Here is a 15,000-nt window from a genome sequence, read left to right on the forward strand (position 1 = left end):
TTCTCCTGCTTGAATCTCGTTCAATCCGTAAACACGTGCAATCCCATCTCCAACTGAGACCACTCGACCGATCTCATCCACTTGAAAATTCGTGTAAAAGTTGGTCATTCTACTTTCTAATAGAGTCGTGAGTTCCGCAGCTCTTGGTGAGAATTCCATACTTTCACAAAGACGATGATGATATTTTAGGGAGAAATCCGCTTTTCTCGATCTTCAGTACACTGAACACCACACAATCAGTCACTATAATAATACTATAAAAAAAAACAATGGCCATTATCTCATCACTCCCTTGAGTTTCATTAACATGCTCCAATCAGTCTGGTACGAGTTTAGTTTCTTCTTCTTCAGATGAAATTACAAAGTACCCACTCAATAAAGGCTATTCTCGGAATGAGTAAGGAAATTCAGATTCTCCAGCAAGCCCGTAAATTACCAGGTATTCATGAAATCTTTCTTTTCTATTTTGAAATGCTGCTAGGAAATAGAGTAGGAAATGAACACACCAGTAAGGAGGTAATTCTCTGTCAGTCGTCTGGGAAATCCCTCAATATGTGAAATTCGAGTTCCCTAGAAAGAGTAACCCACTGGTTATTCTAGAAATTCCATTCGTTAAATGCAAGCTGTAAGCAAAACTCTTAGCTAATCCCAAAGCTAGGGAAGGAAATTACAAAGCTGTAGAGCATTAATTGTAGGAGAAGCTGGCTAGCTGTTTGCTCGGTGCTCTGAGGCAAGCTCACTACGATTCAAGAATAGAACCGGAATAGTTAACCATTAGCAAGGTATGAGACAAAGAGAACTTATGAACATGAAAGCCAGCCATCGCCGAAGGAGAAGATCCCGCCCGATGACTCCGCCGGTTAATGGTTAATAGAAAACATCTTTTCCAACTTCCTCCCTAGGGTCTGCTAGCTAGAAGTGGCAGTGACTACTTGAGGTGAGGTAGCTCTTTCTTTAGAGCCATCGAGTCCGTGCTCTTTAACGATTGTAGTTTTGTAGCTAGCCTGTTTAACGAAGCGTGGCCCCTTAACCTTTCGATGAAGCTAAAGGTGTCAGAGTTACCACAGACAGGGATAACCGGCGCAGCCTTCATAGCGACCTTGCTTTTTGATCCTTCTTCGATTCCGGTTGAAGCGGATTCGGCATCTGATGGTGAGGCCTATGATGTGCCGAAAAGAGTGACGGGGAATACCACGATGAAAATGACTTGACGAATGCCAGAAAGAAATGTCCCGAGGGCCAACATGCCATAAACGAGTGAAAAAAGCATGAAATTCACCTGATAGAAAGTCCGCTATAAGAAATTACTAGACAGAATGAGTAGTACAAGTTTCTTTACAAATCAAAGTCGTAGAGAAAGACGGTAGAAGTGCCAGGATGCGTTAAGGCGCTAAACATATGGTCGTAGATAAAGAAAGGAGTGGATGGAGAGGAGTTACAGTCGAGTCGCTAGCCAGGAAGCACTTTTCCCTACCAAATTCTATCTATCCCTGCCTGCTTCTTCCATTCGCTGAGCTCCTCTGGCAAATCATGATGTGCGCATGCTGGCTACTCAGCTTTAGTAGTGCGTTAACTAGCAGTCCACTACTGATTAAGGATTTGGTACTGACACCTGTCTTACTAACTAGAAGCCTTTGGAGTTATTGGATAGGGTAGACTCCTTAAGTTTACAACTTTCTCAAAGACCGGCCAGGAAGAATAATAGCCTAGAGGTTGACCCGATGGACTGACGTTGGTGACTCGCAAGGTTCTGGAAAACGAAAGGAAGGTTTTTTCATTTAATAACACCACGACTGAGCCAACCGATCGCCAAACAGCGAGCATTGATCCGCGTCCACCGGCAAAGAGTCGGTAGCAGCTTTCAGATCTTTTGAGCCGGTAGAATTAATGTGTTAATCAACCATCTTCAACCTATCGCTCTTTGATCAGTAGGTTCTACTGGGGAATCGTAACCATCCTCCACAATTTAGGTTTGGTCGCCGAACCATAGAGAACCTACCTCACGAAGATCTTCGGCAGGGAATAAAGTGAGCAAAGCAGTGGCATCAAGCGGTAAGGTATGAGACACTGTAAGCTTGCGAGACTGCCTAGAGCGGTCGACACCTGCTGCTTCCCTTAAGGGCCATCGGTCTTCAATCGCTTGTTCAATAAAAATGCCTGTAACGGATCTTTCAAGGCTTGGCTAGCGAAGTGAAGTAGCCATGGGTGAAAAATAAGGAAATAGGCGCACGAAACGAAGTGAATCATTGATTTTAAGTTTAAGTAAGGGCGGAGCTTTCTCTTTCGGTTGAAGGACTAAATTCTATTTAAGGGGCTCACAACACTATCGAGAAATTTCGGCTCTTGAAAGTACTTTTGCTTTCCTTTTCACTAAGCCTTCCCGCTCTACTGGAAACTATCCTATATCAGAAGGTCTCGTAATCAACTGGATTTTTTTTTTACTTGATCAATCGGAAGGCGGAGGTTAACTCCCCAACTCGATCAATGGGTGCTCATTGGTCTTCTTGAAACTCCCCAACTGCCGTAGCTGCTGATTATGCGACAGCTGATATTGCGATAACCGATTCTTTCTAACTAAAGATTCTTCCACTTCACTTTCTAAGAGGGCATTCGATGCATCAATCCCCTCCCGCCTTGACTATTGGGTTGGATACCCTATTAAGTCATGGCATCTGTCAGTTCCTTGTCTTCATCCCATCGAGAAAGACTAATGCAAAAGGTGAATTGAATTCCGGATCTTTCTTCGTGCACGAAATCGAGAAAAGTGCTTTCTTTCACAACCTACTGTAACTGAAGCCCGGTGTGCCGCTGGACTCATGTAGGACGAGAAATCTGAGGTAGATAAGGCTTATGCAATAGTCTTGCTTACTCTGCTGAACCAGACATTGTATATGAGGAGTGTCGATCATCTGTAACAGGCACTTCGCTCTTTGTACCTGTGGTTATTTGAAGCAGTAATTGAATTGATCTGGCACAGCTTTGTTGGGGCGGCCTTTTGTTGCTTGAACACTGCGGCCGGAACTTCATGTTGTGCATATTTCAAGCACGGGTACTAAAATCTAAGACAGAATGGAAGACTAACAAGAGGGAGAAAAGGGTGAAGAGCTACATTGACGTAGGAGAATGGGTCGATAGTGAGGTGGCGTCTGCTTCATCCTAGAAGCTTTTAATAGCATACTTACCGTAGTAAAGGAGAAGTTTGGCATACTCAGGGCTTAACCTAATATAAGTGATTTGATGGAGTGGGGTCTTTAGCTGAGAAATAGGATTCTTTTTAGAATTTCCGTGGGCTCTAAGCTCCTCCCTGACTAAAGAAATCTCAAGTCAGAAGCTTCCATTCTAAAAACTCATCAAGATTTTCTGACTTCTTTACACGGGATGTGGAGCTTTTGCCTCAATCCTTTCTTTTCCTTAGCTATTCTTTATTAGCATGAATCTCCATCTATTCTTTTGGGGAAATTGAAAAATCATTAAAAATCAATGGACCCAGGAGGAGTGAATTACAGCTTTCACTCAATGCACTTGAGAATAACATCTAAAAAAAGTAGCTATACTTGTAACCCTTGGTGTCTTATATATAGTTAGCATATTGTTTGTAGGCATCCATAAGTGATTAACGATGATCCTACTTTGATACCACTCCAAGATTTTACGGGTGCTTTGAATATAGATGGTAATTGAACTGGACATGTCCTGGGGGAGGTAGTAATCTGATGTAGGAGTTGGGGATGGAATGATTGATTCAAGCTCTGGTGGTACTAATCATGTCTCTGGGAGTAAACCAACTGGAGCGGCAAGGGAACATGCAGTACTGGAGAGGGGATCTCATAGCAATACTGATTCAAGTAATTTCAGAGTTACCAGAGATGCAATTGGTTTATAAATGTGTATTAAAAAATGGTAAACTAATACTGACTATTCTCTGTGGATATCTGATTGGACACCAAGCATTTTGACCCCCATTTGAATGCAGAGTCAGAGTATAGACAGCTAAACAATGTTGTCATATATTTATCTACCAAATTAGAGTGCACAGTCATTTTTCTATTTATGTTCCCAGAAATTCAGTTCACTAGGGAACACCTTACAGGTTGGTCATGGGTATGGGTATGCGCCATACCCCTCAGTATGGAGTACATTGGGTCAGGATTGGATAGCAAGAGTTGTCGGTAGCCGGCATTAGGTAAAAGGAAAAGCTCTATAAAAGCGAAGAAATGAAATCGAAGGATACTAGCACTTCTTTCTATACTTGTAGGCTTTCTTTCTTATATTCAACTTAAAGAATTCGCTATGCTAGGTTCATTCCATCCATCTATCAGGTTTGAGTAGGTAGGCTCTTTCCTTAAGAAAATGCACGTAAATAAGTGAATCCGAAAAGACCAAGACTTGAATGAAGCCCATTTCCCAGGCTAGTTGTTGCCCATGTAGAATAGCCAAAAGTGAAGTGCATAAAGTGCTATTGTAGTCAATCTTTTTCTATAAATGGCACCACCCGTCTCGCTAACTTCACGTAGAAGCTTCCTTTCCCGGGTTATAGAGCAAATCCTTGTTCTAAAGCTTAATCTACCCCTATGCTATGAATGAACAGATCCACGAGCTGAGAATCCCATATTCTTTAAGCCAATCCGCCATATCAGCCCTTGTTGAAGTGCTTCTCTACCAGAATAAATACTACGCCAAGTCAACACCTATACCCAACCTAGAGAAATAGAAGAATGGTTCCGCCCTGACACGATGTTGGTTAATCAGACATCTACCAGGAAAGAGTGCCGAGCCCCGGGTGATTACTCTATATATATTGAAGTACGGGCTTTCCCGCTTCCGTGATCTGAGGTAAAAGGTACCAACCTGAATATCCGCCTTCTTGGCGATTAATGAAGTGCAAGGTCAAGTAAAGCAACTAAGACTGTCATTTTCATAGTTTACGCGCTTGGCAAGTCATGAATCTGGCTTTCTACCGACCCTAGCTCTAGGGACTATAGAATAAATCCTTTGGCTCACACCGCTACTATAGAAGATAGCGGAGACCTACAGCAGCGAGGCTCTTCGCTTGCTCAGCTCCTCTGCCCAGGTATTTCGGGTATTCCAATCCTTTGATTGCTTTCATTCCTTCTGCTTCTACGATTCCAAATCGATAAAGGCCGTAACTAAGTGACTTCCCTATAAAGGCTCGCATTCTACTATTGCCTCAGAGGGGCCCTTACAACATAGAATAGGCTACTCTGACCAAACCTCTAAGGTGAGGATCCTCCTCGAGTTCTACCGGGACCTGGCCCACCCAAATCCAGTGTTTTTAGTGAACTTGTACACCTTTTTCTTTCTTATGCGCACGCAGAATCAACCTTACATGCCATACGTGACTGCTTTCATGCAAGAGGAATTTGGGAACAGGTTATTCTTTCTAATCTTTGGCCAATCTTATTTTCTCTAAATTGGAAAGAATGGTTGACCCGTAATCAATCGAATAATGGAGATAATTAGAAATAAGTTTTTGATTCGGGGGATCTATGGCAGCTGTCTACGATCGAAGGAATGAGAAAACTTCTGTTCATCATCGAATGCTAGCAGGATGATCCACAGGCAAATAGAGAAGAGCTTATTTCTTTGCTTGTGAAAGCTACTTGTAGGGAAAGAACAACCATCAGTGTAAGTCTATCTGTTGGTTTTTTGTACCCACTGAACGTAATAGTTGTAGGCTCCTCTTTCGGATTCAATAGTAGTAGACGGCTGTAGTTCCGAGATATCCTTCCCTGCCTTTTCAATTAATAGCTCGGATTCGTATCCTCGGGCAAGGGAAATATGCTTAAACTAAACTAATGCTACCCTCGGAAAGGGTGGTTCCAAATCCAATAGCGGAACAGCGATAGCGAACCTTGCTGCGGATGTGTAATAGTTGTTTCACTTTTCCAATGACGGTGTAGGTTCCTACGAAAAAGGGGGTTCCTACGAGCGAATAAATGGCGAGCTTTAGACCAAGCGCTATCCCTTAGACCAGGGGAAGGGGAATATGTACGCATGAGTTTGTTTGTTGGGTGGGATGAATCGGCATGGGCGCTTTTCCGTCAATTTTGCGGCTATCCAGTGTGGGTTAGGGGGTACGGTACCCATCCAACCATGCCAATTGGTATTTAGCGTCGATTGCACCTATCCAACGAAGCATACGAATTAGGATTTAGCGGAACGGATTCCTTAGGACGAAAACACCAACATTTTCACTGGTTGGTGCTAATGGGCAAAGTCCGCAATTTCGCACTTGTTATAGTACAACAAAAAGACACACACCTTTTTCTATCTTTTTTTTTTACTTTGTTATGGGTGGAGCCAGAATCATAGGAACTTGAATAAGTCGGAAAAGAAAAGAACGTCAGAGAAGTCAATCTAGTACTTTAAGATATTTTCTTCCCAGTTAGGGAGGCAGTCTCTTTTTGATTGGTTGAATTAGCTGCGGGAGCTCTTACAGTTCAGTTTACTGATCATAATCCCATGGTACGTGCAGGGTCTACTCCAACAATCAGGCAAAGGCTAAGAGCTTAATGCCATGACCCGGATCTAATGCATTGGGTAGGAAATGTGAGGGAATAAATAGAGACACTATTGGTTACCCTTATGAGCAAGGTGCTTTTGACTAGGCTTTACTTTCTCTCATAAGAGGCAGATGTTCTGCCGGGTTTTTTAACAAATCCATGGCATCGTGGTCTGTCACAACCAGAACCAGATCCACCACTTGCAATTCCCTTTCGGATCTCCCTTTTTAAGCGCTGGATTCTCTCCGAATTTATTAGAATGCTTTTTCCTTTCTTTTCTGCTATACTTCCTCCTTCTTTCTTCCAGTGAAAGTGAAAGCTCGGTATAAAAAGACAAAAGGAAGAAATGCGGATTTAGTTGAGGACTCCCGGGAAGAAAGAAATAGCTTACTCTTAGCTGTACCGCGGATCTAGATCTATTGTCCCCTATGATAATCTAAAAACGCTATTAAGATAAGGTTTCTTTGCGAGGAATTAATCCATTCGATTCTTTCACCTAGATCTGTACTGGATTCCGTCTGTCAATTGACATAGAGAAAGGTCATTATTGAATCATCCAAGCAGAGTGGTATTTCGCCTTCCCTTTCGGTTTGTGAATCAGGTTTTGGTTTATGTTTGTTGTTTTCGAATTCACGTATATGTGAATGCAGGTGGAAATGACGATATAACGGAGTGGTTAGGCACGCCTTTCAGATAAGGCTGTTGCCGGACGTCTGTTGCTTATCCGGCTACGGCATATCCCGCTCTGTTGAGCCGCGGCAGAGAATTTCCAATCAAATTGGCAATCCTAAACTCGATTAACCGAGCAAGAAAACGGATGCGCCCCATCAAACTTGCAAAATGCATCTCAAATTGACATATAAAATGAAAATGCGATTCTCCTCTTTCAATGCAATGTTCTTTCGGTATCAGAAAACCTATCTGTATGCAGGTCGCTACTTAACTTGACAAGCAGTGTTTCAAGTGTTGCTGTGTCAAATCGAGATTGTGTGGGTGTTCAGTGGATCAATCCCTGTATTAATGGTTCTGGCGGGGCAGTGGGCGTGGGACTGTAAATCCTCTTTCGTTCGCTGGGCCTGGGCCCTTTGGACTGTAAATCCAAACGGAGTTAGTGGTTCGATTCCACTCATGAACGAGAGCGAGACTGAACGAAAGAAAATGCAAGTGAAACGAGACGAGAATCCAAGATTGGGAACATGCATTTGAACCTTCCGAAACCGGTATTGTAAAGTGTTTAGTGATCCAAGATTTTGTACTAAAGTGTTGTCCCTTTCGTCTAGTGGTCAAGATCTCGTCTTTTCATGTCGAAGACACGGGTTCGATCCCCGTAAGGGATAGGTACTGATTCCTGCCGGTCTGATTGCTGAGTTCACGCTGTCTATCTGTCTTTGGTCCGTCAGCTTCCTCTCTCGAAGCAAGACTTCGAAGAAAAGGAGAGAATAAGTGTTTCAAGTAGTAGTTGATTAAGTGTTTCAAGTAGTAGTTGATAAAGTATCAAGTAGAGAAGTTCTTCCTAGCTTCTTTTCCAGCAAGAAAACGTATTGTTCATACGAAAAGCAAAGTACTTTCTCCTCTCCAACAGAAGAGGAATTCAGCAATCAAGTCTACTAATACAAGTCTGTAGTTTGAGTAGTTGTTTTTTCAGCGGATTCTCCGAAATTGAAGACAATTATCCTAACTCAAACTTCAAAAAGTCCTTTTTTATTTTTCTGATGTAAATTCTGTCTGTCTCCTTTGTCCTTCCTAACGCTAGTCTAGTCTCCTTCGTTCCACTCGTCCTTGCTTTTTTTTCTTCTTCCTATCGGTCCCAAGGTCAATGAAATTGAAAGGCACCTCTGACAACAGAATCAAAAGGGATTTGGCGGCTATAGACGACTCAGAGTCATAAAGAGAAGCTTTCGCGCAGTACACCTATTTTTCTATAGAAGTGAATGGCCCCTTAGTTGGCTAGTCTGATCAATCGGCAGGCTCAGCCTCTACGTCGTATTCTGATATAGAAAGAAAAGAACCGAACTCCTGGAGGGTGAAAGAAGAATCTCAAGTTGATACTCTGCCAAGGAATCTGTCCACAACTGGTACTTCACATGCCTTAGAAGTAGATTTGAATGAGAATGAATGAAATGAGCAAACGTTACTAGGAAGGTGAACTCGCTATCAAACTACTGCCTGCGCTAGGGGAAGCGCGAAAGAAAAACCAGTTTCAAGATCTGATACCCTTGAAGGACTCCCAGGAATGAGAGAGCAAGTACAAGGACAATCTGATTTTCTAAGGATAGGCGGTATTCCATAATTAACATAGTTCGGTTAGAGTGGATTTTAAAAGCTACAGCAGATCGATAAGTTGCTAATTTAGCTAAGTAAACTCCACTACGGAATCTAGCTCTCCATAAGAGGGTATTCCCAATGAGACAAGTAGTTTTTCGAAGGGACCCTCTGTCTGAAGATTGTAGTCCGGATTTCTCGGAATAGAATAATTGAATGAGCAGGTGCAGATGGTCAATCTCCATCTTGAAGCCGAGTCTCTCTGTCTTCTTATTTTTTATAAAGATATAGAGAATAACTCGATCGATCGTAGAATGATTTCGTGATCTGATCTTCATTTGGGCGGCTTTCGCTCAATCCGTGGCTGTAGTGATAAGGCAGGGGTACAAAAAGAAGATATAGAATTGTAGCTAACGGGGTTCGCTCGCCCTCGCCTGTAACTATAGCGTGTCAAGTTTCTCTCTTTCCAATCGGGATTTTTTAGGTGTGAAGTGAAGTTCACCAGAAACGCTAGCTATATGCTTAACACAGGGTAGGGGATTCCATTCCACCAAAGACGTAAGGTGAACGAGTTCACCCCGACTCCAGAAAGATAGGTAAAACTGTGGACTGAGGTTCAGTCAGGAATTTGCGTATAGAAAGGAGCAAGAAAACGTATGCGCTTTAGCCTCATCCCTTGTTCTTTCGCTTGGAAGCTCAATCCCCTCGCTTCTTCTTTCGCTTCTACGCTCGTGCTTTCAGCAAGTTCGTACCAGTCGTCAGTCAAGGAGGGAGCTCCAACCTCCGCGCCTAGCCGCAACCTAAACGCTGGTTCTATCCCGGCCAAGCAAGCAAGGGGAACCCCGGTGGGAAGAGGGAAAGAAAGATCAGGGGAAGAAGCGGGGTAGAGGAATTGGTCGACTCATCAGGCTCATGACCTGAAGACTGCAGGTTCGAATCCTGTCCCCGCCTAATCACGTCAGATACTTGTACGAGTCCTGATCACCTGGGTCAAAGAATCTATGTTCAAGTCGCCTGCCTAACAAATAGACGACTGCGTACTGTAGTTAGTCTGTTCCGTTGGTCCGATCCTACCATGGAAAGTGTTGCTGTGTCAAATCGAGATTGTGTGGGTGTTCAGTCTACCGCTCATGTTCACGTTCTCAAAAAAGAAGGCTTTCGTTGGAAAAACCAACGACGACCAAAATACAAGTCTACCTTTCTCTTTTGGGAGCAGAGCTGAAAAAAGATGGAGCTTTTATGAGTTATGACGACGTCTTCTTATTCTTTTCACATACTTCTCCTAGTTTTTGCACCCCAGTGCAAAGAGAGTTGATGAGGATTGGTATAGAACAAATAGTAAAGCAGAGCCCTTACATAAACCTCATTGATAACGGTAGCGGGAACTTGTTGAAAAGAAAGTTAGTACCTTGGGAGCAAATAGCGCCTTTTTTTGAAGAGCCGGAGAGGAAGTGGCAGAAGTGTTTCAATGAGTTTAAGGACAGAATACAGCTGTGTGATGGGTATGAATGGGGTGGCCCCGGCCAAGCGGATATTGTTAGGCCCTCCTCGTCGGGCTCATGCCCCTCGGTAAATCAACCGGGGCCATTGACACAGGATTTCTTATCTGATGCGGGAAGCACTAATTATTTAGCCCCGAGCCCCTTGGATCAATTTTCGATTCACCCTATTCTGGATCTTCATATGGGCAACTATTATTTCTCATTCACAAATCCTTCCTTGTCTATGCTGCTTACTCTCGGTTTGGTCTTACTTCTTCTTTTTGTTATTACGAAAAAGGGAGGGGGAAAGTCAGTGCCAAATGCATGGCAATCCTTGGTAGAGCTTATTTATGATTTCGTGCCGAACCTGGTAAACGAACAAATAGGTGGTATTTCTGGAAATGTGAAACAAAAGTTTTTCCCTTGCATCTCGGTCACTTTTACTTTTTCGTTATTTCGTAATCCCCAGGGTATGATACCCTTTAGCTTCACAGTGACAAGTCATTTTCTCATTACTTTGGCTCTTTCATTTTCCATTTTTATAGGCATTACGATCGTTGGATTTCAAAGACATGGGCTTCATTTTTTTAGCTTCTTATTACCAGCGGGAGTCCCACTGCCATTAGCACCTTTTTTAGTACTCCTTGAGCTAATCTCTCATTGTTTTCGTGCATTAAGCTCAGGAATACGTTTATTTGCTAATATGATGGCCGGTCATAGTTCAGTAAAGATTTTAAGTGGGTTTGCTTGGACTATGCTATTTCTGAATAATATTTTCTATTTCATAGGAGATCTTGGTCCCTTATTTATAGTTCTAGCATTAACAGGTCTGGAATTAGGTGTAGCTATATCACAAGCTCATGTTTCTACGATCTCAATTTGTATTTACTTGAATGATGCTACAAATCTCCATCAAAATGAGTAATTTCATAATTGCATAAAAGGAGAGTATGTTTGAAAGCTTTCCTTGCTGACTTGATTGCCTTTTCTTATAGTCAAGATAGTCAAAGTAGAGTGTGATTCGGCATAACCATAAGAAGTAGCGGTATTGTAGGCCGGGCTAGTAGAAGTGGTGAGGTACCAGGGGGAAGATGAAAACTTCTTCGTTTCGTTGGTAGAACCCACGCCAATATCATATTGACTCTCTCTCGTCCAATAAGAGGAGAGTTACTTTATTCAAATTCTCTCCTTTCCAAAGCTCCACAAGGCAGGCAAAAAGAGTAATAGGACAACAAGCAATCTTGCTTTCATTTATTTGGAGTTCTTTCTTTGTTGAGATGGAAATCGGCGTTCTTTTGAAAAGGGCTAGGTAGTTTGCACGCAGGCAAAACTTCTTCATGAAAGGTCAAAAATAGACTTTTATTTCATCAACTTTGAATAATGACTAGTCGTTCGTTTGAAGCCTTAAGAAACCGGCAGAGAAAGCGGCAGTTTTTTTTCCGAATGACCTGATTTCGAGAATCAACTAACCAACAAATCCGTAGCCCAGGTGATTCGCTGCCTCCCTCTCGCCAAACCAAAATGGGATGAATCTTCTCATGCAGCTTTTTTCTTATTCAGGGCGCAGCGAAGCCAATTTCCATCAAGGCAAGGGGGTAAATAAGGGGGAAGAGGAGTTGTCACGATAGAAAAGAGAAATGACTATAAGGAACCAACGATTCTCTCTTCTTAAACAACCTATATACTCCACACTTAACCAGCATTTAATAGATTATCCAACCCCGAGCAATCTTAGTTATTGGTGGGGGTTCGGTTCGTTAGCTGGTATTTGTTTAGTCATTCAGATAGTGACTGGCGTTTTTTTAGCTATGCATCACACACCTCATGTGGATCTAGCTTTCAACAGCGTAGAACACATTATGAGAGATGTTGAAGGGGGCTGGTTGCTCCGTTATATGCATGCTAATGGGGCAAGTATGTTTCTCATTGTGGTTCACCTTCATATTTTTCGTGGTCTATATTATGCGAGTTATAGCAGTCCTAGGGAATTTGTTTGGTGTCTCGGAGTTGTCATATTCCTATTAATGATTGTGACAGCTTTTATAGGATACGTACCACCTTGGGGTCAGATGAGCTTTTGGGGAGCAACAGTAATTACAAGCTTAGCTAGCGCCATACCAGTAGTAGGAGATACCATAGTGACTTGGCTTTGGGGTGGTTTCTCCGTGGACAATGCCACCTTAAATCGTTTTTTTAGTCTCCATCATTTACTCCCCCTTATTTTAGCAGGCGCCAGTCTTCTTCATCTGGCTGCATTGCATCAATATGGATCAAATAATCCATTGGGTGTACATTCTGAGATGGATAAAATTGCTTCTTACCCTTATTTTTATGTAAAGGATCTTGTAGGTCGGGTAGCTTCTGCTATCTTTTTTTCCATTTGGATTTTTTTTGCTCCCAATGTTTTGGGGCATCCCGACAATTATATACCTGCTAATCCGATGCCCACCCCGCCTCATATTGTGCCGGAATGGTATTTCCTACCGATCCATGCCATTCTTCGCAGTATACCTGACAAAGCGGGAGGTGTAGCCGCAATAGCACCAGTTTTTATATCTCTCTTGGCTTTACCTTTTTTTAAAGAAATGTATGTGCGTAGTTCAAGTTTTCGACCGATTCACCAAGGAATATTTTGGTTGCTTTTGGCGGATTGCTTACTACTAGGTTGGATCGGATGTCAACCTGTGGAGGCACCATTTGTTACTATTGGACAAATTTCTTCTTTCTTTTTCTTCTTGTTCTTTGCCATAACGCCCATTCCGGGACGAGTTGGAAGAGGAATTCCAAAATATTACACGGAATAGACTCATCGCACCGGATCAGTCTCTTAGACGGATGAGACTGATCACACCTGATCAGTGATCAATTCTGGCACAATGAATTTACGAGTTATTTTACACAATGAATTTACAAGCAGATGAGTTTGCAACGGTAGACCTATCTCCTGAAAAGAGTTCAGTAAACAAGGGAACGAAGCGACCGATAACGTCCCCTCGGGGAGGAGTGTTTTAAGGGATTGACTTCGGCTCCTATTATCTTTGTTTACCAATCTTCCAATTGGTGAATTGGTTAATAGGAAGTGCGCGCTAGCACGCTTCATATTTCTAGTAACAAGGGCCGTTGCTTGTTTGGTCGTTAGATCAGAGGGCGCTCATCCCTTGCTCGGTCCCTGAAAATGAGATAACATAGGCTTTTGATATTTGCTCTGTCAACAAGCCCTGGTTCAATCCCTGCTTCTTCCAGGCCTTATCCCGAAAGAGGTCAACAATTCTTTTGTGTAAAGCCTTTTGTTCACTGGTCTTCACTTCAAGCAATTCCTTTAGTCCAAGTCTGCTGCAATTGGTAATAGGGGATAAGCAATTGGTGGTCGTAGGCTCACTCACCTCTAGCTCTTTTTCTTTGCGATGACCCCGTCCTTGTATCCGTCCTCTAGCAAAAAATCTATCTTCTCCTGTATGTAGCAGCAGTGGTATTCGACTTTGAAGTACCAGGAAAGGCAGATAAGTTTAGCCTCAATAGAAATATCTTTATAGCCTGAAGTTGGCTTACTTAATTCCTTTGAGCTTCCCCTTAGTTAGTTTTCCGGTAAGCTAATACGGGCGCAGGTCTAGTTAACGTTCAAGCAGAATCCCCATCAGACTCTCGTTTGTTGGTTGGGATGGGATCTTAGGAGAGAAAGGAAAGCCCTGAAACAAAGTGAGCCTACGGGAGGGTGTCAAAATGCCTCAAAGCCTGTGAAGCAAGTTCTAAAGAAAGTTTGAAAGCTCACTGCGGAAAGGGTTTTGACCTGCTAGTCAGATTGCCCCATTACGGGTGTGTTACGCCAGAAAGTTCCTCAATCCTGTGCCTGTTCCCGAGCGAGTCAGTCCCATTTCGATGACGAACGACACGATCCTCCATAGAGCTTCCCATTTGACATTTCTCCATCGCGAGAGATTCTCTCCAGCCACAGGTTCCCCAGTGGTACGTCCGGGGTCGGTTCAATCAGTGCGTCCAATTCTCCCGTGCTCTCCGAAAAGGATGAGCTTGTTGACGGATGAGCCATTACAATTTCTCCTGTCGCAGCAGCTGCGGATTCCACACAAAAAAAAAAGACTTAGTAGTATCCCGCAAAATAAACCCAATAATCCTAGTGGAACTCTTAAAATCTACAAAGATGTTTCATAAGCAAGAAAGATTGGGGAAATATCCATAACTGCTACGCAATCAAGGAATTTGCATACATAAAAAGAACCGGTCTCATCAAATATGCCAGAAGAACCAGAGGTATAGTTGATCCCACTGTTCGTCATTGCAGCACTTGAATTTGGAGCCAAGTAGGGTGGAGGAAATGATCTCTGCCCCAAGGCTTCACCTGAAAGCGTACTGACAGGAAATGTGAAATCCGCTATGCAATCACAGTAACTCATGAAATCCGCACTTGACAGTACCAAGGATATCAGCAATTGTCATCCCATTTGCTTCCAGTTGGCTTGCCGCCAGAGAATGCGAAATCGACACCGTACGGTGGCGCATTGGCCTTGGAAAGGGTCACAAGGTAGTCATTGTTGCCTGCATCAACAAGGGAGTCTAAAAAGATAAAGATGGCATGAGACAATGCTGCAGATGAAGGGAAAATGAGCAGCAACGCTGCAATGAGGAGAGAGGAGCAGTGAAGGGCACGGGAAAGAGCCATCTTATGTTCATGTACGCTGCAAACTTGAGACATCTCTGAGGTCGCATATATTCCCATG

General features: G+C 43.0%; 2 protein-coding genes across 3 annotated transcripts in view; one reads left to right on the forward strand and one right to left on the reverse strand.

Annotated features, from left to right (window-relative positions):
- The window catches only part of LOC120693825 (NADH-ubiquinone oxidoreductase chain 5), an 8,553-nt gene extending 3,790 nt beyond the window's left edge, over nt 1–4,763 (reverse strand). The window contains exon 1 of one of the 2 annotated variants that reach the window (XM_039977042.1): nt 1–4,763. This exon is cut by the window's left edge and continues 966 nt beyond it. The gene's annotated coding sequence lies outside the window, so the exon portion shown is untranslated. The other variant, XM_039977043.1, reaches the window with a different exon arrangement.
- A 2,329-nt stretch (nt 4,764–7,092) lies between these two features.
- Nucleotides 7,093–13,174, forward strand: LOC120693827 (ATP synthase subunit a-like). Its single transcript, XM_039977046.1, has one exon. It carries the CDS (start codon nt 10,026–10,028, stop codon nt 11,190–11,192), a length of 1,167 nt encoding a protein of 388 aa, XP_039832980.1. The 5' UTR covers nt 7,093–10,025; the 3' UTR covers nt 11,193–13,174.
- Nucleotides 13,175–15,000: the final 1,826 nt, after the last annotated feature.

The sequence above is a fragment of the Panicum virgatum genome, unplaced genomic scaffold (genome assembly GCF_016808335.1).
Source record: "Panicum virgatum strain AP13 unplaced genomic scaffold, P.virgatum_v5 scaffold_183, whole genome shotgun sequence".
Taxonomy (NCBI): domain Eukaryota; kingdom Viridiplantae; phylum Streptophyta; class Magnoliopsida; order Poales; family Poaceae; genus Panicum; species Panicum virgatum.